Source organism: Chanodichthys erythropterus, chromosome 3, assembly GCF_024489055.1.
Source record: "Chanodichthys erythropterus isolate Z2021 chromosome 3, ASM2448905v1, whole genome shotgun sequence".
NCBI classification, from domain to species: Eukaryota; Metazoa; Chordata; class Actinopteri; order Cypriniformes; family Xenocyprididae; genus Chanodichthys; species Chanodichthys erythropterus.
The window spans coordinates 48,604,492-48,630,422 of record NC_090223.1 but is presented as its reverse complement, the minus strand read 5'-3'; the positions used below and the strand labels follow the sequence as shown (position 1 = coordinate 48,630,422).

The 25,931-nt window shown below is 42.1% G+C and overlaps 1 protein-coding gene across 1 annotated transcript in view; it reads right to left on the bottom strand.

Moving 5' to 3' along the window:
• The window catches only part of LOC137004726 (immunoglobulin superfamily member 1-like), a 60,784-nt gene extending 35,386 nt beyond the window's left edge, over window positions 1-25,398 (bottom strand). The window contains exons 1-4 of the mRNA XM_067365319.1: window positions 25,357-25,398; window positions 23,972-24,007; window positions 18,675-18,947; window positions 9,311-9,580 (exon numbers count right to left, since the gene is read on the bottom strand). Coding sequence (XP_067221420.1) covers window positions 9,311-9,580; window positions 18,675-18,947; window positions 23,972-24,007; window positions 25,357-25,387 — 610 coding nt within the window. The 5' untranslated portion in view covers window positions 25,388-25,398. The remainder of the gene's footprint in view (window positions 1-9,310; window positions 9,581-18,674; window positions 18,948-23,971; window positions 24,008-25,356) is intronic.
• Window positions 25,399-25,931: the final 533 nt, after the last annotated feature.

The window sequence follows — 25,931 nt, the reverse complement described above, 5'->3', positions numbered from 1 at the left end:
GCCGCTGTGACCTACACCTACATGTATTGATCTTAAGATCAGCTGTGAAACATGGTAGTCCTTTGCTAAAATTGCAGGATGCTTGGACTCCTCAGGCATAGCTGATCTGCTTAGTCTGCCACTTACTCTTAGGATTTTGTCTTGTAAAACTGGTGACAACCTGTAGAGAGTGCTACTGCGTTTCACAGTTTTACCTTGCTGGAGGGCTTTAATTTCCTCAGGAAACATGATTGTTTGGCTGTAGCGAATGATCTCTTTCTCAGCGTTTTCAACGTCACTTATAGTCAATGTAACACCTGACAGTGAAGCTTTGAAATTTTCCATTTCCTTTTCAAATTCAGAATTTGTGGTTACATTGTGTCTTAGAGTGTGGCACAGCTCTTTCCTTCTTTCTGTCAGTGCCTTTAGAATGCTTTTAAATTTGAGGAACCATCCAATGGCTCTTCTCAAACGGTACCAATCTGAGTAGTGTGAAAAGAACTGAGATGTATGGTCATAAATATCTGCACACACTGCATTGACTGAGACTTCTTTAACTTCCAGGGCTGGGTTTCCCGATAACGTTGTCTCTTAGCGCGCTACGAAGACTCTAAAGGTAGACCTTAACTGAAGATGTACCGTTTCTAGGCGTATTCCCCGAACTATCCCTTAGGAGGTTGCTTAAGGTATATCTTCTTAAGTGCCACGTTACCAGGTGCTGTCCATGGTGGCGGTGCTGAATTGGTTGATATCGATGGCTCGAGAATCGATAATTCACTCTATACAGTCGCTGCTTCACTGCGTTATGTGAGAAATCAGTGTTCTTTATAAAAATAAGCACTTCAGAAGTAGAAATTGCATTTATCAGGACTCATGGTATGTTATAAAAGTAATCTAAATTGCAAACTAAATCTATATTGTAATTTATCTATATTCTGGGGGCGCGGAGCTCCCATCAGCGTGAGTTTAAGGCGACCTTTATTTAGAATAAAGTTTTAATTCCTTGGAGACACGTCATGCAGCTGACAGACATGTAGGTATCTCGTTTATATCGTTTTTTTTTTTTTTTTTTTTTTTAAATATTCACAAACTTGTTAACTATATCATGAATTTACGATTGTAAAATATGTGGAAGTGAATGTGTTTTGTCACGCGATGAATTTGCACGGCAGTTAGAGCTGTCGGATAGCCTATACGAAATCTTCCCCGAAATACATAAAAGTATGTGGCCGGTGAACTGGGAGAAGAATGGAGTAAACTTTATTGTTTCATAAACAATGTGTATCTGATATGAATAAAACATATCAAATATGAAAAAAGGGTTATTGTTGCAGCTTCCGTAGACATCAGTGTAATTTGAATTTAACAAACTATAAATGTCTTTTTTATGCAGTAGCCTACTTAATTCAAATGTGTATTTAAATGTCTGAAACCTAAAATAAAGCGCGATGAGGTTAAAAACACCGAATAGTTGTGATAAAGTTACATGACAAGCGCAGAGCGCGCGTCTGTCTCTGGATCAGCGCTAAAGCACATTTGAATTTAGCATTGAATTTTTTTGCATTTTATTCTTTGCCATAATCCTAATCGAACACTGGGTGTATTACAGCTTCAGAATTATATTCGTATTGACTATAAACAGTGATAAGGTATAGCTAAGAGTGGTCCAGACCAACCTTACGAAAGTATGACTTACAGAAGGTATACTTAACTAAGAACGTTTCGGGAAACACGTATTAACGTTAAGGTACAGCTTAAGGTATAATTTAAGAACGACGTAGAGTTAAGAAGGTTTCGGGAAACCCAGCCCAGATCATTGCCAGATATCTTAAGAGTGTTACTTGGCATTTTCGGCCACTCTGATTCTGGCTTTGTCAGAAAGGATGGACCTGTAAGCCATGAATTTGCTTTAAGGAAAGCATCAACATTAAGTCCTCTTGAGGCAATGTCGGCTGGGTTGGAAGAAGAACTCACATACCTCCACTGTGACACCTTAGAGAGCTCTCTGATCGCAGTTACCCTGTTGGCCACAAATGTACGGAACCGTGTGCTTTCATTGTTGAGATACTTCAGGACTGAAGTACTATCTGTCCAAAATACAGACTCCTGAAGAATCAAGTCCAATTCAGATTTCAGCATATTATCCATTCTAGCAGCCATTGTAGCTGCAGTGAGCTCAAGACGTGGCACAGTAACCGATTTTACTGGAGCAACCCTTGCTTTACCCATAACAAAGGCACAATGCTGGTTACCTTTGTGATTCTCCATGAGCAGGTATGACACAGTGCCATAACCCAGCTCACTGGCATCTGCAAAATGATGCAGCTGTGCTGAAGTGACTTCACCAAAGTTAAGTGGCTCTATGCATCTCTCAAACTGAAAGTCATTTAGGTTCTGAAGACTAGCCAACCACAGGTTCCACTGATGTCTGAGAGTTTCTGGAATACTGTCATCCCATTCATGTTTTGTTCTACAAAGCTCTTGCAGTATTTGTTTTGCAGGAAGAATAACTGGAGAAAGTATTCCAAGGGGATCATAAATGGAGCTGACCATGGACAAGATACCTCTCCTCGTAAGAGGCTTTTCCTGTAGGGTTACCTTGAACTTCAAAGTATCCGTCTCTACACACCACTGAACCCCTAGAGCTCTTTCCAATGGTAACTCGTCCTTCTCCAGATCCAAGTCCTTCACTGTCTTTGCTTTGCTCTCCTCACTTATGGATGCAAGTACAGTGCGACTGTTGGACATCCACTTGGTCAAATTAAATCCTCCTGATGCACACACCTCCCTTAATTCATGCATTAGAGCAATACCCTGCTGTTCAGTAGCTACAGACGTCAAACAGTCGTCCACATAGAAATTCCTAAGGACTGTCTAAATTACCTCTGATCTGTGGTGTGCACTGTTGTCTTTTGCACAGCTTTGCAGAGCATAGATTACACAACTTGGGGAGGATGTGGCACCAAATAAGTGAACAGTCATTCTGTATTCCTCCAATTCCTGATCAGTGTCCCCTTTAGACCACCAAAGGAATCTCAGCAGGTCTTTGTCTTTAGCAGGAACTCTGACCTGATGAAACATCCCTTCTACATCTGCTGCAAGGGCTATTGGCTTATGTCTGAATCTCATCAGCACACCAATTAGAGAATTATTCAGGTTGGGTCCTTGTAACAGTTGAGAGTTGAGCGATTTTCCTTGGTAGGTAGCTGTGCAGTCAAACACCACTCGAAGTTTGTGTTTTTGTGGGTGATACACCCCGTGGTGTGGGATGTACCAGATTCTGCCAGGGTTTCCTTCAATTTCACTTGCAGGGATTTTTTCAGCATGACCTTTGATTAACATGTCCTCCATGAAACTACAATAGTCCTTGTGGAAAGCTAGATTTCTTTTAAATTTCTTTTTCAGAAATTGAGCTCGCAGAGAAGCAACAGCATAGTTGTTGGGAAATGCTACATCCTTTTTCTTCAATGGAAGATCAATGCAGTAATGTCCATCAACAAGCTCTATGGACTGTGATACTGACTCCATAAACTGCCTATCCTCTATAGACATTTCCAATTTTTCAGCTTGCTTACACTCAGGAAAATCATAACTCATTTGCTGTTGAATTAGGCTTTCCAGGCTTACCACTGAAATCCTGTTTACCATCACCTGTAGCCATCCTGTGTTAGTTTGAATGTTCTCTCTATCCAACGGTCCATTTACAATCCAGCCCAGGATGGTCTTGACAGCATAAGGTCCATTTCCTCTGCTGTTGATCACTTTCCATGGCTCAAGAATCTTGGGTACATTTGTTCCTATTAGTAAGCCAATACCTGCATCAATCTGAGGAAGACACACCTCTTCAAGGTATTTCCATTTCTTAACATCCTTCTGTTGTGGAATGTTTTCTCTTTTAACTGGAATCTCCTTTTGTGAGAACACCTGAGGGAGGTCCACAAAATTGTTCTCATTCAGTCCGCTTATTTCCAGTTCGGTGAAAACATGTGTACTAACAGACCTTTCCTGTCCCATAGTACGCAGCAGGATGTTTGTTTTCCTACCAGTTAGCCTTAGTTCCTTCATTAACTGTTCTGTGCAAAATGTCGCAGAACTTCCCGGGTCCAAGAAGGCGTAGGTCGTAACCTCGTGATTGCCTTTTTTGGACTTAACTCTAACTGGTACAATGGCCAATGAGCACACTAAATGACCAGCCCCAGTACAGCCACAAGTTTCGCTGGTTACGGTACATGGCTCGGAAACAGTTGCAGAGCTGTTTTCATCTTGAGATCCTGAAAGTGTTGGCTTCTTTTCTGGGAGATGAAGGATGGTTGGATGCTTTAGTGAGCATTTCTGACATGTAAGTCTTTGCATGCAACCTTTACTCATGTGACCTGGTAATAAGCAACCATAGCACAAGCCCTTAGATTTCATAAAGTCAAGTTTTTCTTTGTGTGGCTTATGCTTCAGAACATTGCAAACATCCAATCCATGGTCTTTATTACAACATAAGCAGAGGGTTGCATGGCTTGCTTTTGTTCCATCCTTTTCCTTTATTCTTTGTTTTTTGAGTTCCGGAACAGGTGTCACACTTGTTGCAAATGTTGCTTTCCTTTCTTTCATTTGTAAGTTACTTGATTTGTTTGTTTTGAATTTGAGATTGTCTTTTGCCATTTTGTTATCCTGAATATTACCAAACAGTGGATGGGAAACAATCTTTGCCTGTTTGTCTACAAAACTAACCAAATCAGAGAATCTTGCTCTCAAGCCAGTCCTATCTTGAAGCTCACAGGCAACTACCCTCCACTTTTCTCTTAGTTTAAAGGGAGCTTTGATACAATTGCACGCATGTTGCTTGGACTGTCCATCTCTTCAACATATTCCACACTATCAACTGTGTTGCGACAACCAGTAAGAAAGAGAGCAAATTCTGTTAATGCTTTGTTATCCTCAGGCTTTAAAGCTGGCCAGTTCAGTGCCTTTTCCGTATAGGCGGTGGCGATTGTGTACTCATTGCCAAAATGTTGGTAGAGTAGTCTTTTGGCCTCTTTGTAGCCCCTTTCAGAAGGCATGTGTTGACAACTGCGTACCAATACCTTTGGTTGCCCTGTGGTGAACTGCTCTAAGAAGTACAACCTGTCTTTGTTATTTATTGTCTTGTTCTCTACTCCATGTTCAAAGGCTCGAATGAAGAATGTGAATTCAAGCGGGTCGCCACTAAAGATTGGAATATCCATAGGCGGGAGAGTAGATAAAGACTGCTGTTTTATGAAAATCTCAGCAATATCATTTTGACGCTGCATGATGTTAAACAAACTTCCTGTATCAACATGTGCAGGAATGCTTACACCTGTATTTGGTGGCTGTGATGTAGCAAAGCCCTGTTGCGCATTACTGACTGTTGGAACTGCATCAGCGTCAGGTGCTGACTCACGAAAATATGTTTTTGGCCGTACTACTTTATCAGATGTAGCTTTATGGGTTTCTGCAGTTGTGGCAGCCTTTGCCACACTACCAGATACATCAGAAACACTACGAGCTGGTTCATACATGGACAAAACCTGAAGTTTGGCTTCAGCCGCCGCAATAGCAGTTTGGAGCTCTAAATTTTCCTTCTTTGCTTTGAGCTCAGCTTCCTCTCTCTCAAGCTGTTGTTTCTGCTTCAAAGTATTAGCTCTTGCTAACAACTCTGCCCTTTCAGCTTCAATTCTCAACCTAGAAGATGTTGTAGATGAAACACCTGAGAAGACCTGACTACCAGATTTTTTCGTACAGAGCGGTAGTTGTGAAGAAGAAATAACCATTGAGGCACTGTCAGTACATTCAACCTCTGCATCACATTGCTCTGCCTCTTTGGATTGGAGTTTTACTCTTTCAATCCAGTCTTTAACCTTGTCTACAAAGTGCTTAACTGCTTGAGACTTGGGTTCAAACCAGTGTAACTGATCTAAATATGCCTCATCATCTGACATAAGTTCTCTGGTTGCATTATTAATATCTTGGAATGCAAGAAACGACTGTGCAAACTCACCATTTATGCATTCATATACACTGTCAACATTACCAGAGTCCTCAAGCAAAGCTTCAATTTCTCTCATTTGCCTTGTTAAATGTCCCAGCTTGGCTTTTCTAGTTCCCATCAACTGGTTAAGCCGTTCCTCTTGTGCTTTCACAGTCATCTTCGGCACTCTTTTAGAGGCCGCGGTAAATTCCTCTGTTTCCATAGCATATTTTCGTGTTCATCACGAAAGCAGATGAGATCGCCCTCTTGCGATGCTGTGCGGCGGCGCAAACATGGCGGGTCCATGACGCAGCAACAATAACACGCAGTTCAGCAATATCCAAAGTCCAATAATATCCCCAAAACGTCCAAAAAGCTGTGAAAGTTCACCAAAATCCGATCAGTGAAATCCGTAGTGTGTATAATCCAAACGCCATCGGAGAATCTCAGCCGCGATAGTCCATTACAATCCAAATATCGTGTCTGATGATGCGTGAATAACTCCGTTAATCCTCTCCTTAAAACAAAAATATGGTTCGTTTCGGACGAAAAAGAGAAGTTTTCTTACTTTATGTAAATGCAAAGTCCTAGATTAACTTAACTTGGAACACAGTGGCAGGAAAAATGGGTTCTTTCTTACTCATCACAGTCAGTCCAAAGTCCGTGAACAAGTTCGAGTTTAATCAAAAGTACAAAATATACACAAATCTTGTTGGTTCTTCTTGTATCCTAGAATATAACACTTGTTAAACCTTTATCTTGTGTTTCCTTAAACGTTTAAACACAAGTTTTATCCATAAAAGACAGCAACGGTAAGAAAACTGTTTCTCCCTTACTTTTCTGCCTGAACCCGTTCAGTCTCGCGTAACACCAAGTGGGCGTGGCAGTTAAAGAAACAGAACATAAATTGTACATACAGAAAACATAAGAAATAATAATAATGATACCAGCATTCTTTAAAAATATCTTTTATGTTCAGCAGAAGAAAGAAACTCGCACAGGTTTGGAACATGAGGGTGAGTAACAACAACATTTTCATTTTTTGGTGTCATATCCCTTTAAGATATTTTAATAGACAATGCAAAAGTTCTGATATTGTTAGTAACACTGATATATTTTGAAAATGTTTCCTCTTTTAAACTCGATATTGAGCTTGGATAAATAACAGATGGAAAGACTGAGAAGTTGAAAGCTGAATCTACCCTGGAAAGGAGTAATTTTCTCTTTTAGAGGGGATGGAAGACCAAGCAGATGCTATGAAAGTGTGTCTTTACTTACACACACATCTCTTGTTTAATTTATTATAACAAATATTCATTAATATGACTTGACGTGAAGGAGGACAGATGCAGGTAATTGCACATGTCGATCTCTGACTAATAATAATAATAAATAATAATAACAATGGTACACAAAGTCTTAATGAAAAAAAAAAAACCCCTCTTCACTCTTACTAATTTATTTAACCTTAAAAACACATGCATTGAGTGTAAAATGAGGAAGGTTTAGCCTTAAAAAAATAAATAAGCTTAATGGTTGCAGCAGTTATTTGCCATCCTCTGCGGCTGGCTTGTCAGTGATATTGTGGTTATCACAACAACCCTATTTAGGCTGCTCTTAATCCTACACTTAAACATTTGTTGTATCTCTAATCTGTTTCTATTCATTTTCAGATTAAAAAGTGCTACACAATGATGGTTGTTCTTGCATATCTTCTGCCACCGTTGCCTGGAAGTCGATTCAATGTTAAATCTGAAATTTCATTCTTCAATTTAATTTTGTACCGGTAAATTTTACATGGACCGTTATTTTTGTAATGATGTCTTGATGCATTATAAACTCCTAAAATGTTTTTTTTTAACTCTAAGCTTGGAGCCAGTATTGCATCCCTCTGCAGCAGTTTTGAGACCGCATTAAAGACCAGACCACAGTCGATCTACATTGGGAGTTTGAAGAGCACAACATGACAGTACATCATTGCGAGGATTGACAGAGTAACCATTCCTGTGGAATAACTGATATTGGTAAGGAGTGAACACAAATAAGATTATAAGGAATTGTGCAGGAAAGCTATCCTGGTCGTATAAGAAGAGATTATATTTTTCAACATCTCAGTAGGAAATCGGTAATTCAGAAGCGGTACAACTTCTTCCTTCCTTCCTCCCAACCCCTCCTACCTAAATGTAAAGAAGTGCATTTTAAAATGATGTATGATGTTTATCCAGCTAAGGAATTTCTAAGATTGAGATTTAATGTGGATTCAAACACTTGCCAAATGTGTAATAATGACCTTGAAACTCTTAATCATTCATTTTTAAAATGTAATTTGGTTAATACATTTTGTATCACTTTCACTTTTTCACTTTATTATGATGAAAATAATTTAATATAATAAAATGTGCTGTTTTTATTTTATTTTATGAACAGTTACTTGATTATAAAACACTGACTCAGTTCAGTGGAGCTTTTATGCTGCAGTCGACCGCTTCTGCTCTTTTCGTTGTATGAGAGGAAACTCGGCACTGTAGTATGATTGTTTTAACCATGTAACAAACACATTTGAGTGTGTTGAAAATGTTATAATGTTACTCTGTGTGTTCGCTCTGTGGCTGCTGTAAGAGACTTGTTGCTCACTGCAGTAATCTAGATCGATATTAAAATCTCATAAAACTGGATGACTTGTGTTGATAAATGACATGCTATTAATTTAAAAATATATTGTATGATGGAGAAGCTCTCTGATTATGTTATTGACAAAGCAGTGTTGTCTGTAAGGCATGGTAAAAACATGGTACTCGAGGTAATTTAAGAAAACAAGTGATTCAAACAATAAGACTGTGTTGAGAAATATAACAATGGTTAGTTTTTTAGATAAATGTATCCAAACAGTTGCTCATCTGTCTAATAAAACATAATATATTAAAGCATCTGGTGTTTCCATGGTTTCTACAAAAGTAAAACTGGACATCGAGGGGAACGCGGATATGATGTCATTAACAGGCGACACAATGACACGGTCCGTGTCCTGCTTAAAACTGCTGATTTGACTGGATTTAAACATTGTTTGAAACGTTTGGGATAATGTAAGTACACAAGTCAACAAAATATATAACATTGTTTTAGTGGTTTTAGGATATTTTAATCTAAATGTCTTACTTATTGTGCCTTTAAAAGGTTTCAAAGTTATAAGCAAAAGAAAACTGGAGCCACATTTTAGTGATTTACCCCTAAAAATCTTCTGTCAAAATCAACCACTTCTGTGGAGAAACACTTAAAACTGCTCTGAAAACAAATCACTCATTAATAACATGATAAACTTGTGTGTGTTTATGAAGAGATGATCAAACTCACTTGATACTGTCAGTGTAACTTCATCACTGCGTTGTGATCTGCGTCGTGATCCTCCTTTCTCTTCTCCTTCACAGGAGTATTTACCAGCGTCAGACTCAGAAACAGAACTGAATGTGTGTTCCTGTAGTTCAGTGGAATCCATGAATGAAACTCCTTTATACCAGATGTACCTCCAGCTTGTGACTCCATCAATGGCACATCTCAGAGTAACTGATTCTCCAGTGAACACTGAACTCTGTGGCTCAACAGTCAGAGTTGGTTTGGGAAAATCTGTCAATATAAAGTCAGTGAAGCATGAGATATGAAAGTTTTTCAGCAGATCTCATTCTCTCTAAATTATTAGTGCATTTTTATTTCACAGACAATGTAATAGAGCTGCTGGAAACAAGAAACAAACAAGGTGAACATTCAGTCAGCGCAATGCAAAGAGTTAAAGGACAGCAACTGTTCAAAGGTTCAAAGATCACCCTATGTGGGGTTCCCATTCAGTCAGTCACGTTCGACATTACGTCGATACTGACGTAATGGGGTCTCGCCTGGGAGCCCAATCACCTCCAAGGGTACAAAACAAGCCAATGGGAATTGGCCTGTGAGATTTACATGCCGGGCCCCTCCCCCGGCATCCGGGTATAAATAGGGCCGGCATACTCACCTTCATTCATACTTTTGCTTCGGAGCCGATCAGCTGATCATCCTCTCACCTCCTCAAAGAGTGAATTTCTGAACTAAGAGAGCAAACAGCAATTTTAATTGCTAAGGACTCGGTCCTGAAAACAGCAATTTTAATTGCTTTCACTGTCTGTTCTCTGGTGGCTGCTCGTATCTCTCCAGCTGGTTGGGAAGGCACGCTCAGCGGTGGGTGTGACGGCGCGCTGCCCACAGGACGGTGCTGCACTCATCCCTGTGTGCTTCGGTTGGTGAGGTATTCTAAAAGAGCAAGCACGGGCGATCAGCGTCTTTTTCAAGATGTCTTTTCGTCCGTGTGTTTCTGGATGCGGACGTTTCCTGACTTCCTCTGACGGCCACGATCACTGTCTCACGTGTTTGGGGAAACCCCACGCTGAGGCAGCGCTCGTGGATGGTACATGCCCTCATTGCGAGAGCATGTCCATGTTGGCATTGAGATCGCGACTCTCTTTCTTTAACACAGAAATGAGAGTCCCCTCTGTTACTATCCCAGCGCCAGCGGCTGTAGCGACCGCTGGCCAGGTTAGTACTCTGGGAGATCTGAGGGTTACAATGGGAGCTACTTTGTCGGGTCCGTCCCCACAAACCTCCCACTCCCTGCAATGCCATGTGCCGTCGAGCTGCCGGCTGCTGCCGCGGGGCCCTCCTCGGGGGTGCCTCGTGTCACTTTCGGCGCTCCGGAGGAGGATCAGATGTCGATCGCTGCATCGGGGAGCGGGATCGCTGACTCGGAGGAAGACGATGACTCCGAGCTTCCGCCCTCAGGGGTGGTCGCTCAGTCAGAGGCGGACTCTGAATTGGCGGCCATGCTTGCCCGGGCCGCCGCGGGCATCGGTCTCGTGTGGAACCCTCCACCGTGTCCCGAGCGCTCGCGGTTGGATGATTGATTTCTGGGTTCGGGGCGCGGCTCCCAGCCGCGTCCCGCCCCAGTGCCTTTCTTCCCGGAAGTGCATGAGGAGCTCCAGAAGACGTGGATAGCCCCTCACACGGCCAGAAACCATTCTTCTGCCTCCTCCGCTCTCACTACCCTCGATGGTGGGGCTGCCAAGGGGTACGCGGAGGTCCCGCAGGTGGAACGTGCGATTGCGGTGCACTTGTGCCCGCAGTCCGCGGCCACCTGGTGGAACCGTCCGCGTCTCCCGTCCAAGGCGGGTAAGACCACGGCCGCTCTCGCGGCCAAGGCTTACTCAGATGCTGGACAGGCAGCCTCCGCCCTGCACGCCATGGCCATCTTGCAGGTCCATCAGGCGAAAGCTCTTAAGGAGCTGCACGAGGGTAGTGCTGATCCAGGGTTGCTGCAAGAGCTACGCACGGCGACCGACCTCGCCCTCCGGGTGACGAAGGTCACGGCGCGCGCCCTGGGTCAAACGATGTCCACCCTGGTGGTCCAGGAACAACATCTTTGGTTGGACCTGGCTGAGATGAGGGAGGTCGACAAAGCTCGCTTTCTTGACGCCCCCATCTTCCAGGCCGTGAGCTTTCGCTCCCTCTCTCTCAGCCACTCCTTCCTTCGCCACGGGCTGGGTCTTGGCGCCCCAGGGACGCGCAGCTTCCCCACGCCACCCTGCCCACTCGGAGCCATGTGAGTGGACTCCACTCACAGCCTCAACTTCGGGACGCACTGCCTCCCTGGTTGGGCCACAGTGCTCCATGCTGCCCCCCCGTGGGTACTTCTGTTGTCCGGATGGTTCCACTCGTACGGAGCTTGGGGGCGTGGCTACGCCTTCCCAACCCGTCCCGTTGGCTCATTCGGACAATCAGACTCGGCTACGCGGTTCAGTTCGCCAGGCGTCCCCCCAGGTTTAGCGGCGTTCTGTTCACCTCGGTGACAGGTCCCAACGCCTCTGTCCTGCGGGCGGAGATTGCGGTTCTTTTGGCGAAGGACGCAATAGAGCCTGTCCCTCCAGCTGAGATGAAGTCTGGGTTTTACAGCCCTTACTTCATAGTACCCAAGAAAGGCGGGGGGTTACGGCCAATCCTGGACTTGCGCGTCTTGAATCGGGCCCTTCACAGGCTCCCGTTCAAGATGCTCACGGTGAAACGCATTCTCACGTGTGTTCACACCCAGGATTGGTTTGCAGCTATCGACCTGAAGGACGCGTACTTTCATGTCTCAATCCTTCCTCGACACAGACCGTTTCTACGGTTTGCGTTCGAGGGGCGGGCATATCAGTACAGGGTCTTACCCTTCGGGCTGTCCCTGTCTCCTCGCGTCTTTACCAAAGTCGCAGAGGGGGCCCTTGCCCCGCTCAGGGAAGTGGGCGTTCGCATCCTCAACTACCTCGACGACTGGCTCATTCTGGCCCAGGGACCTGGTGCTCAGTCACCTCAGCCAGTTGGGGCTTCGGGTCAACTGGGAGAAGAGCAAGCTCTGCCCCGTGCAGAGCATCTCTTTTCTCGGTGTGGAGCTGGACTCGGTCAACATGACAGCACGTCTCACCAACGAGCGTGCACAGTCGGTGCTGAACTGCCTGAATTCGTTCTCGCGAAAAACAGCGGTCCCACTGAAACAATTTCAGAGGCTCCTGGGGCATATGGCATCCGCAGCCGCGGTCACGCCGCTCGGATTGCTTCATATGAGACCGCTTCAGCACTGGCTTCACGACCGAGTCCCGAGGTGGGCATGGCACCGTGGCTCACTCCGTGTGATCATCACACCAGAGTGTCGCCGCACATTCAGCCCGTGGTCGGACCTTGCTTTTCTACGGGCCGGGGTGCCCCTAGTACAAGTGTCCAGGCATGTTGTGCTTACAACAGATGCCTCCACCACCGGCTGGGGTGCCATATGCAGTGGTCAGTCGGCGTCGGGTTCCTGGACAGGACCCCAGCGCCACTGGCACATCAACTGCCTCGAGTTGCTAGCAGTACTCCTTGCGCTGCGCCGGTTTCGACCGTTGCTGCAGGGCAAGCATGTACTGGTCCGGACGGACAACACATCGACGGTAGCGTATATCAACCACCAAGGTGGTTTGCGCTCCCGTCGCATGTCGCAACTCGCCCGCCATCTCCTCCTGTGGAGTCAGCGCCGACTCAGGTCGCTGCGCGCCTCCTACATCCCGGGCGAGCTCAATCGTGCGGCCGACGCGCTCTCACGACAGCTCACGCTCCCGGGGGAATGGAGACTCCACCCCCAGGTGGTCCAGCTGATTTGGAGCCGGTTCAGGGAGGCACAGGTGGACCTGTTCGCCTCTCAGGAATCCGCCCATTGCCAGTCGTTTTATTCGCTGACCGAGGGGACCCTCGGCACGGATGCTCTGGCACACAGCTGGCCCCGGGGCCTACGCAAATACGCGTTTCCCCCAGTGAGCCTCCTTGCACAGACACTGTGCAAGGTCAGGGAGGACGAGGAGCAGGTCTTGCTAGTTGCGCCATACTGGCCCAACCGGACCTGGTTCCCGGAACTCATGCTCCTCGCGACAGCCCATCCCTGGCGCATCCCCCTGAGGAAGGACCTCCTCTCTCAGGGGCAGGGCACCATATGACACCCGCGGCCCGATCTCTGGAACCTCCACGTGTGGTTCCTGGACGGGACGCGGCAGACTTGAGTGGCCTACCGTCCGTGGTAGTCGACACCATCACTTCGGCTAGAGCCCCCTCTATGAGGCGCGCCTATGCCTTGAAGTGGAGTCTATTCGCTGGGTGGTGTTCCTCCCGCCGGGAGGACCCCCGGAAATGCCCGGTCGGTGTTGTGCTTTCCTTCCTTCAAGAGGGTTTGGAACGGAGGCTGTCCCCTTCCACCCTGAAGGTCTATGTGGCCGCCATCGCAGCGCATCACAATGTGCTCGATGGCAAGTCGCTAGGAAAGCACGACCTGATCATCAGGTTCCTCAGAGGCGCCAGGAGGTTAAATCCCCCTAGGCCTTGCCTCATTCCCTCCTGGGATCTCTCCGTCGCCCTCTTGGGTCTTCGGGGAGCTCCCTTCGAGCCCCTTGAGTCAGCTGAGCTGAAACATCTGTCTCTTAAGACAGTGCTCCTGACCGTGCTCGCCTCCTTCAAGAGGGTTGGGGACCTGCAAGCGTTTTCGGTCAGCGATTCGTGCCTGGAATTTGGGCCGGCCTACTCTCATGTGACCCTGAGACCCCGGCCTGGATATGTGCCTAAGGTTCCCACCACTCCCTTCCGGGACCAGGTGGTGAACCTGCAAGCACTGCCCCCGGAGGAGGCAGACCCAGCCCTCGCGTTGCTGTGTCCCGTTCGCGTTCTGCGCGTTTACGTGGACCGCACGCAGAGCTTCAGAAGCTCTGAGCAGCTCTTTGTCTGTTTTGGAGGTCAGCAGAAGGGATGTGCCATTTCCCTCGGGAGAGGGAATGCGAGCACTTTTTCCACTCCTCAGTTCAGTTCCCCGTAAGAACGGCGAACCCTGTGGAGTTCCTCCTGCATCCTGCGGCGGCCAGACGTGGCGGAGGCGTCCGGCGCTAGGTCCAGTACTCGTGTGTATGCCCAATTGGTCTGCCCTTGTACTGGGCTAGATGCCCATATGTTGTGATTCCCCGCGGGTAATCCCATATGTGTTGGTCCACGGTAAGGTTTCCCTGACGGTAAACCCGTGTCTTTCCCTGGGCGGCTTCGTTTTGCCCCGTCTCTGGTTGCTAGTCGTTCCTCCCGGAAGGTAGGACCTACACCAGAGATCTTCCATATGCGTTACTGTTCTCAGACCAGTCCATATGTGTCTCCACACGTTACCTCCCTTCGGGCAGGGTGTGGTCTCCGTAGCTTTCCCCTCCTCGGGGAACGCTTTCCTGGCGTTTTGGTCATGGCTGAAAAACGTGGGAATTGAGTTCCGAAGCACTCTTCCCCGTAGGTAAGGAACAACAGCTTCGACCTCTCCACTGTAATGCCCTGTCCTCTCCATCCCACTGGTATGGAAGACATTCCTGGGCTTACTCTGGGCGCTGGAGGGTTGCGAGTATGGGCCGCACTTGCATTGGGCACGCTAAGGCTTGCCAGCATCTGCCTCCCTAACACTCGTAACGTGGTTCAGTTGCTATGGCGCTTTCCACGGGACCCCATTACGTCAGTATCGACGTAACGTCGAACGTGACTGACTGAATGGGAACGTCTAGGTTACTAGTGTAACCCCCGTTCCCAGAAGGAGGGAACGGAGACGTTACGTTCCCCTGCCATAGCTCTGAGTCACCGCTGAGCGGCCAGATACCTATCTCGGCTCCTCAGCAAAAATATGAATGAAGGTGAGTATGCCGGCCCTATTTATACCCGGATGCCGGGGGAGGGGCCCGGCATGTAAATCTCACAGGCCAATTCCCATTGGCTTGTTTTGTACCCTTGGAGGTGATTGGGCTCCCAGGCGAGACCCCATTACGTCAGTATCGACGTAACGTCTCCGTTCCCTCCTTCTGGGAACGGGGGTTACACTAGTAACCTAGACGTTCAGTCATGATCACCAGCTGGAGTGCCCTTGATAGCCACCAGAGGACACTCCACCCCAGACCATTGCCACTCTATCATGGACTACATTTCCCAAAACAGCCGTTACATTCAGCTGTGTCTCATTAATCTTGTTAACTCTGTGTGTATAAGCCTGGTTTTCTCAGTCACTCTCTGTGAAGTTTTGTGTGTGTCATCACTGCATTTCTGAGCGCAACATTGTTCATCTGTTTCCCTGTTTTGACCCTTTTTTCTAGTGATGGGCAGATCGAGGCTTCGTGAAACACTGAAGCAGTTGAAGCAAATGTGGCGTAGTTGAAATTTCGAGCTGTTTTGAAACGTTTTGAAACAGTAATGACATAATGAAGCATCGTTTACTGAAATCACGTGACTTTGGCAGTTTGACACACGCTCCGAATCACTGATTCGGAACAAAAGATTCATAAAGCTTCGAAGCTTCATGAAGCAGTGTTTTGAAATCGCCCATCACTACCCTTTGTTCTCTGGATTTGCCCTGTTTCTCTGTCTCTTGGTCTGCCTGAGTTCCTGTCCTGATATCTGTTTGGACTGTTTATGAACTGCAAAAACAGATGTGTCAAAAAACAACTCATGGCTGTGTTGACAGCATTTGACACATGTTGTGTAGGATTTTAACACACAATGTGTAGTTTTAAAAAAACTGCCTTGGACAGATTGGGCAGGCAGTTTGTGTTTATGGAATTAAAAACAATACATATTCACAAGTTGACCAGCACACCAGATCATTATAAACACCTAAAAGAGTGAATTATAAGTGAAAGATTTAACGTGGAGCGTTTGCAAAGTTCACAGTGCCTGTGATGTTTTTTGAGGTTGATCAAGTGAAATGTTGTCTGTTCTCATCGCATTACTTTCTACGGTATGAATTTTCTTCAAGGACGTTGTTAGATTAACACTAAACTTATTTTCAAGAATTGGTTAATGTTGACAGAGATGAAGGTTTGACCGATTTCACGTCAAGCACAGGAGCCCTACCACAAATGCTGGAGAGTCCCGTCAAATCCTGGTATTTTGTTTTTGTACAGTAAATGCATTGTTAATATGAGGATATTTTAGGTGACATTTTTAGGCAATATAATTTGCAATCCATGTGCTGTCTGTCTGTCTGTCTGTCTGTCTATCTTAGGCCTTGACTGTTGTCAGCTGGCCTTTAAATTTCTCATGATATACTAACTTGCAGCTTACTACATCATCTGACTGTTTGATAGATATTAGAAATGAATGTATTTTGTTGAGATCAATACTTTGTTCTTCAATTCTTTGTTGTTTGATTTAATCAGCAGTGGAGATGAACATCGAAGGGGACTCCCACAATGACTGAAATCTTTGAGTGCTAATGCTGCTCGGATATGCTGGGTGTTGTAGGTCTCATTGCATTTCAGTCTTTACTTATTTTCTTCTTTTACATAAAGGGATAGTTCAACCAAAAATCATTTACTCGCCCTCATACTGTTCCAAACCTGTGTGAGTTTCTTCTGTTGAACACACGAGAAGACGTTCTTAAAAACGTTGGTAACAGGTCACTTGATGCTATCCATTGACTTCCATACATTATTTTTATATATTTTTTCCCAACTATGGAAGTCAAAGGCTACCATCAACTGTCTGGTTACCAGCATTCTTTAAAAATATCTTTTATGTTCAGCAGAAGAAAGAAACTCGCACAGGTTTGGAACATGAGGGTGAGGAACAACAACATTTTCATTTTTTGGTGTCATATCCCTTTAAGATATTTTAATAGACAATGCAAAAGTTCTGATATTGTTAGTAACACTGATATATTTTGAAAATGTTTCCTCTTTTAAGCTCGATATTGAGCTTGGATAAATAACAGATGGAAAGACTGAGAAGTTGAAAGCTGAAGCTACCCTGGAAAGGAGTAATTTTCTCTTTTAGAGGGGATGGAGATGCTATGTAAGTAAAGACACACTTACACACAAATCTCTATCTGCATTTAATTTATTATAACAAATATTCATTAATATGACTTGACGTGAAGGAGGACAGATGCAGGTAACTGCACATGTCGATCTCTGACTGTTTAGGTTTCTTTAGTGCAAATCTATGGAGCTGCTGTAAATAATCACAATGATACACAAAGTCTTAATGAAAAAAAAAAAAAACCCTCTTCACTCTTATTAATTTATTTAACCTTAAAAACACATGCACTGAGTGTAAAATGAGGAAGATTTAGTCTTAAAAAAATAAAAAAGCTTAATGGTTGCAGCAGTTATTTGCCATCCTCTGCGGCTGGCTTGTCAGTGATATTGTGGTTATCACAACAACCCTATTTAGGCTGCTCTTAATCCTACACTTAAACTTTTGTTATATCTCTAATCTGTTTCTATTAATTTTGAGATTAAAAAGTGCTACACAATGATGGTTGTTCTTGCATATCTTCTGCCACTGTTGCCTGGAAGTCGATGCAATGTTAAATCTGAAATTTCATTCTTCAATTTAATTTTGTACCGGTAAGTTTTACATGGACCGTTATTTTTGTAATGATGTCTTGATGCATTATAAACTCCTAAAATGTTTTTTTAACTCTAAGCTTGGAACCAATATTGCATCCCTCTGCAGCAGTTTTGATAAATGACATGCTATTAATTTAAAAATATATTGTATGATGGAGAAGCTCTCTGATTATGTTATTGACAAAGCAGTGTTGTCTGTAAGGCATGGTAAAAACATGGTACTCGAGGTAATTCAAGAAAACAAGCGATTCAAACAATAAGACTGTGTTGAGAAATATAACAATGGTTAGTTTTTTTTAGATAAATATCCAAACAGTTGCTCACCTGTCTAATAAAACATAATATATTAAAGCATCTGGTGTTTCCATGGTTTCTACAAAAGTAAAACTGGAAATCGAGGGGAACGCGGATATGATGTCATTAACAGGCGACACAATGACACGGTCCGTGTCCTGCTTAAAACTGCTGATTTGACTGGATTTAAACATTGTTGGAAATGTTTGGGATAATGTAAGAACACAAGTCAACAAAATATATAACATTGTTTTAGTGGTTTAAGGATATTTTAATCTAAACATCTTACATATTGTGCCTTTAAACGGGTTCAAAGTTATAAACAAAATAAAACTGGAGCCACATGTTTAGTGATTTACCCCTAAAAACCTTCTGTCAAAATCAACCACTTCTGTGGAGAAACACTTAAAACTGCTCTGAAAAGAAATCACTCATTAATAACATGATAAACTTGTGTGTGTTTATGAAGAGATGATCAAACTCACCTGATACTGTCAGTGTAACTTTATCACTGCGGTGTGACCTGCGTGATCCTCCTCTCTCTAATCCAAAACAGGAGTATTTACCAGCGTCAGACTCAGAAACAGACCTGAATGTGAGTTCCTGTTGTTCAGTGGAAGTAAAGTCTGAACCTCCTTTATACCAGTAGTACCACCAGCTAGTGACTCCTTCAGCATCAATGTCACATCTCAGAGTAACTTTGTCTCCAGTGAACACTGAACTCTGTGGCTCAACAGTCAGAGTTGGTTTGGGAAAATCTGTCAATATAAAGTCAGTGAAGCATGAGATGTGAAAGTTTTTCAGCAGATCTCATTCTCTCTAAATTATTAGTGCATTTTTATTTCACAGACAATGTAAAAGAGCTGCTGGAAACAAGAAACAAACAAGGTGAACATTCAGTCAGCGCAATGCAAAGAGTTAAAGGACAGCAACTGTTCAAAGGTTCAAAGATCACCCTATGTGGGGTTCAGTCATGATCACCAGCTGGAGTGCCCTTGATAGCCACCAGAGGACACTCCACACCAGACCATTGCCACTCTATCATGGACTACATTTCCCAAAACAGCCGTTACATTCAGCTGTGTCTCATTAATCTTGTTAACTCTGTGTATAAGCCTGCTTTTATCAGTCACTCTCTGTGAAGTCTTGTGTGTGTCATCACTGCATTTCTGAGCACAACATTGTTCATCTGTTTCCCTGTTTTGACCCTTTTTTCTAGTGATGGGCAGATCGAGGCTTCGTGAAACACTGAAGCAGTTGAAGCAAATGTGTCGTCGTTGAAATTAAACGTTTCGAAACAGTAATGACATAATGAAGCCTCGTTTACTGAAATCACGTGACTTTGGCAGTTTGACACACGCTCTGAATCACTGATTCGAAACAAAAGATTCATAAAGCTTCGAATCTTCATGAAGCAGTGTTTTGAAATCGCCCATCACTACCCGTTGTTCTCTGGATTTGCCCTGTTTCTCTGTCTCTTGGTCTGCTTGAGTTCCTGTCCTGATATCTGTTTGGACTGTTTATGAACTGCAAAAACAGATGTGTCAAAAAACAACACACATGGCTGTGTTGACAGCATTTGACACATGTTGTGTAGGATTTTAACACACAATGTGTAGTTTTAAAAAAACTGCCTTGGACAGATTGGGCAGGCAGTTTGTGTTTATGGAAATAAAAACAATACATATTCACAAGTTGACCAGCACACCAGATCATTATAAACACCTAAAAGAGTGAATTATAAGTGAAAGATTTAACGTGGAGCGTTTGCAAAGTTCACAGTGCCTGTGATGTTTTTTGAGGTTGATCAAGTGAAATGTTGTCTGTTCTCATCGCATTACTTTCTACGGTATGAATTTTCTTCAAGGACGTTGTTAGATTAACACTAAACTTATTTTCAAGAATTTGTTGATGTTGACAGAGATGAAGGTTTGACTGATTTCACGTCAAGCACAGGAGCCCTACCACAAATGCTGGAGAGTCCCGTCAAATCCTGGTATTTTGTTTTTGTACAGTAAATGCATTGTTAATATGAGGATATTTTAGGTGACTTTTTTAGGCAATATAATTTGCAATCCATGTCTGTCTGTGTCTGTCTATCTTAGGCCTTGACTGTTGTCAGCTGGCCTTTAAATTTCTCATGATATACTAACTTGCAGCTTACTACATCATCTGACTGTTTGATAGATATTATAAATGAATGTATTTTGTTGAGATCAATACTTTGTTCTTCAATTCTTTGTTGTTTGATTTAATCAGCAGTGGAGATGAACATCGAAGGGGACTCCCACAATGACTGAAATCTTTGAGTGCTAATGCTGCTCGGATATGCTGGGTGTTGTAGGTCTCATTGCATTTCAGTCTTTACTCATTTTCTTCTTTTACATAAAGGGATAGTTCAACCAAAAATCATTTACTCGCCCTCATACTGTTCCAAACCTGTGTGAGTTTCTTCTGTTGAACACACAAGAAGACGTTCTTAAAAACGTTGGTAACAGGTCACTTGATGCTATCCATTGACTTCCATACAGTATTTATATGTATTTTTTTTTTCACTCTTACTAACTTATTTAACCTTAAAAACACATGCACTGAGTGTAAAATGAGGAAGATTTAGCCTTAAAAAATAAATAAACTTAATGGTTGCAGCAGTTATTTGCCATCCTCTGCAGCTGGCTTGTCAGTGATATTGTGGTTATCACAACAACCCTATTTAGGCTGCTCTTAATCCTACACTTAAACTTTTGTTATATCTCTAATCTGTTTCTATTCATTTTGAGATTAAAAAGTGCTACACAATGATGGTTGTTCTTGCATATCTTCTGCCACCGTTGCCTGGAAGTCGATTCAATGTTAAATCTGAAATTTCATTCTTCAATTTAATTTTGTACCGGTAAATTTTACATGGACCGTTATTTTTGTAATGATGTCTTGATGCATTATAAACTCCTAAAATGTTTTTTTTTAACTCTAAGCTTGGAGCCAGTATTGCATCCCTCTGCAGCAGTTTTGAGACCGCATTAAAGACCAGACCACAGTCGATCTACATTGGGAGTTTGAAGAGCACAACATGACAGTACATCATTGCGAGGATTGACAGAGTAACCATTCCTGTGGATGAGGGCCTGACGTGCTGTGGACAACATACTCTAGGTGTGAAACTTGTCCTGTCCACCACAGATTAGTTTGGTCTTCTCTTTCTAAGACTGGAGCATCTAATATTGAAGCGCCACATTCTCTTCTTTTAAAACTGACATTCCTACTTCCTGTGTTGTCTCTTTTGAGGCCCAAATATATTCTTCATCAGACACAACTATAGCAGATGTAACGAAGCAGCGCCGCCGCTCCCACCACGCGCGTAGGGCACCAAGTGCTGAGGGGGCACCAAAAATAGCCTAATGAAATATTTTTTTTAAATGCCGGTATTATTTCATTAGCCTATAGAAATATTAGGCACATTTTAGCCATGTATGTAACAAAAAATGACGTGACGCCTTTTTTTTTTTTTTTTACTATCTTTCTTTAGATACTGAGCAGTAGTTTATGGTTTATTTTGACGTGACGGTGGTTAATACTGTTGGTGGTTAATACTTCTCAGTAACGTTAACAGTTAGCAGTCAGTGCAGTGCACATGGTAGGCTAACAATTTCTGTTAAATATATATATATATATATATATATATATATATATATATATATATATATATATATAAAATATAAAATGTCATTATGAATGATATAAAGCAAACATTACTGTTGATTTGTGTGCATTATTGCACCTCATTCTATTATGCTTTATATTAGATTAGATTTAGATTTACATTTATTTATTCATTTAGCAGATGCTTTTATCTAAAGCGACTTACAAATGAGAACAATAGAAGCAGTTAAACTAACAGTAGGACAACAATATGCAAGTGCTATGCCTATGACCCTTCTCAGTTTAATCTAACGCAGAATTTTTTTATTTTTTTTATTTTTAATAATAGATAAATAAGGAATAAAGGGGGAGAACTCCTTGGCTGCCATGCTTTCAGTTATAAACAAACGTTTTTTTTTTTTTTTTCTCGGGGTCGGGGTGGGGGGCATCATAAAGGAATTATGCTTAGGGCACCAAAATGGCTAGCAGCGGCACTGTAACGAAGTATTACTTCACAATTAGTACACAATTACAATTTTACAGTATTTCCGAGTGATTGTCATTGCAAACAATTTCAAAATATGTGCCTGAATGTTTGTCTGATCTAGAATGTTTCTTTAAATGCATCCAAAAGTGTCTGTCTGACTTGAGTTTGTTATGAGAAATGTCATCCACTAGTCTTGTTACTTTTAAGTGTAATTCATGTTGGCAACACTTTGAATGAATACTGTCGTTAATGGCTAGTGCATTACAAATGCATTTGTCTCATGAAGAAAACCGACATTCCATAGATTTTGAAAAATTGACTGTTATGACAGATTTAAAATTGTTTATTTGTCTGATTTGGAAAGTTTATCTTGTATCTGACATTTTATGAGTTGATCTTATGTTATGAGAAATGTTATTTGCTGGTCTTGACTGTGTATGATTGTTTCAATCAATCAAGGTGTAGTTGTTGGTAACACTTTAATGTATACTGTATTGTAGATAATAGCATGACAAAGCATTTAATCATCTAAATTAAGTTTATGAAATTGAGATTTAGAGCATTTTGTTGTGCCTCTGTGAATGCATTGTTCTCTACCCTGACAAAATTTGACTATAAATTAAATTAAAAACATTTTTACATCTTGTCTGTTTTATTTCTAGTTTGTAGAATTACAAATGGATGTTAATGCTTAATATTGTTGTATGAACATTAATTAGCAATGATAATTTTCAGTGACACATTTGTGTGTTAAGATGGACCGCACATCTACTGTGTTAAATTTGTGTAGTCCTTGAGCACACTCAAATTGTGCACAACATGTGTCATTTTTAACACGTCTCTTTTTGCAGTTTTGTGAATTACGTATGTGTTACCCTTCTAATAAATACTGCGTTTGGATCCTCAACCATTGTGTCTCAGAGCAGTACATGACAGGCTCAAACCCACATCCTTTAGGTTAGAAGTCCTGAGCTCAAAGCAGGGTTTCACACCACCTACATCTACACCAGCAGTCAAAGAGACACACGCTATCAGATAACAAAGTGTTGTAAATTGTTGTTGTAGTTTAAAGGACTTTGTTACTGCAGGTCCAGAAACTAATTTTTATTAAATCTGTTCAAAGTTTTTGTGGTGTTTGTAGAGTTACTAATTTTCAAGACAAAAGTCAAAAGATATTTTGTTTTTCTATATTCTTCATAAAATTTAGCTGTGCAATATTTCTGAGGAAATTGGCATTTTTGTGAGTGAATGTTTTTGGTGTTTTTGTCACACCTCAGTGACTGTCTGTGTGGTTTTACTAGTCAAAACACATAAATGATTTATATAACTTGTTTAAAAAGCTGTTTTTATAATCATGACACTCCTTTTCTTTTCTGGGGTCGGATTCATGAAAATATTCTTAAAGAAGTTAAGAAAGTTCTTAAGATAAATTACTAGAAATATATATATATATATATATATATATATATATATATATATATGTGTGTGTGTGTGTGTGTGTGTGTGTGTGTGTGTGTGTGTGTGTTTTCTTGAGAAAATAAGAAGAAAATAGCAGTGAAGAATAATTTTAATCTCAAGAATGTTTCATGAATCCGGCTCCTGGTTTGTAACAGAATCACCCATTTGTGATGAAATTTATGAATCAAATTCACTCACCTTCAGTGTGTCCAGAGTGGATGTTTGAAATCAGCACTGAAAACACAAAGTAAAAAACTCATGAAAGATTAAATGTCTCAAGGAAAGATCATCAAACTCATCCATTGGTTATCCTGATTCTTTATTTCTGTGGGATCTTATTTTCAAAGTTCTTCCCGTGAGGGACCGGCTGTGTTTCTCTGAGTTTCTCTGTGACGTCTTCTGTTTGTAAATTATCTTCAGGTATAAGGTCTGTCCCACAAACAGAAATGTGGGTTCAGATTCTCTGAAGATCGACAGACTAACATCATTGATGAAGATCTGTGATAAACTGCTACCTTCAGTAAATTCTTCTCCTCACAAGATCTCTGCTCAAGCTTACTTATTTTATGTATTAGAGAATTAATGAGCCTCCCAAACAACAGCTCAGCCAAATACAGGAAAATCTCACATTATATTATTACAGTGTGAACATGGAGCTGATCAACTCTGTATTATACTTTAGGCATTTTATAAATGCATGCGCTTTCTTTGCTTGTGAAACACTATAATTTCACTCTCACATTTTTTTTTAGCATCACAACACAGAAATGTTTATTTTCTACAGTGACTGGGAGGGGACATGTTCGGTTTACTTAGTTTTGTCGTAGCCACAACATGATATTAACAAGTGGGATGATAATATGTATGATAATATGTCGTGGCCACGACAAAACTACATGAATCTGACGTGTCCCCTGCCGTCACTGTACATTTCTCTTTAAATGTTTCACTGATTTGTCTGGATCAATGTTTCTGTAAAACACTTCTAGAGTCTGAAAACAGTGACAGTAATAACGATGAACTCATATTAAGATATTTTGTGCGTTAGACTGCATATATATGTCCAGATAAACACTGAGACATCTGTCTAATATTTCATAGATTTCATCATTACAGCAGAGAGAAAATGAACTTGATTAAGAAACTTGAAGCCAACGGTCTGATCTAAAGTCTGATTAAAGATAAACTCTTACTAACTAGTGAACTACTACTGAAGACTAACTAGTGAACATCTACTGAAGACTAACTAGTGAACATCTACTTAAGGCATCATGGACCGCAAACTGTACAAAACAAACCAACAGAACTGATTCAACAAACACTATTAAAAAGCACAAAACTGAGTGACTGAACGAACAGACTGACCCAAACACAACAGAGTTCATTTCTCTTTCACAAACAGCACTAACTGCACACTTAATCTCTCAAGCTCATCTTTCACTCGTATATCATCAACTAGAGCTGGATCTGAAACACTGAGAGCAACATAAAAATAAATAAATCCAAAAACACTAAATCATTCGATCCTGTTCATAATATAAGAGCAATGGACATGAAACACATGTGGAGGAAATAATACTCACAGAGCACAAGAGGAAGTTGACTGAGCTCCATACTGACTGAATAATGACAGACGGTTAAAGACAGACTGAGTTAAAGCCTCAAGACTTCCTGATACCTGCAGTCAGATCTTTAGGAACATTATGACAGATTAAAGACATACAAATGTAGCTCATGTGTTACAGAAAACCTTCTGATAATGTTGATAATCTTGTAACATGCTTTCAGAAAATGTCACACAAGTTTATACTGAAATGTTGTCAGGACTCATTCAGGATCAAACTGAACAGCATCAATTCGCCATTATGAGAATAAATAATTCTGTGTGTTTAATGGACAAAGAAAAGGAAACAATACTTTGACAGATCTTTATTGTAATGATGGTATTAGCTGTATTGATAAGTTAAGAAGCAGAAGCTGGTGAACATCTGCTGTTCCTCCACACTGTTAAAGAACAAACCAAACCTCAACTATGAGCTCAACTCTATTTCTATTATCAGGCTTCTGACAATAAGAGTGTCGAGTTTGGCACTGATATATTTGTACCTGTGAACAGTTTAATATTCATACTGTTATGATTTCCTGATTGGTCTAGAGG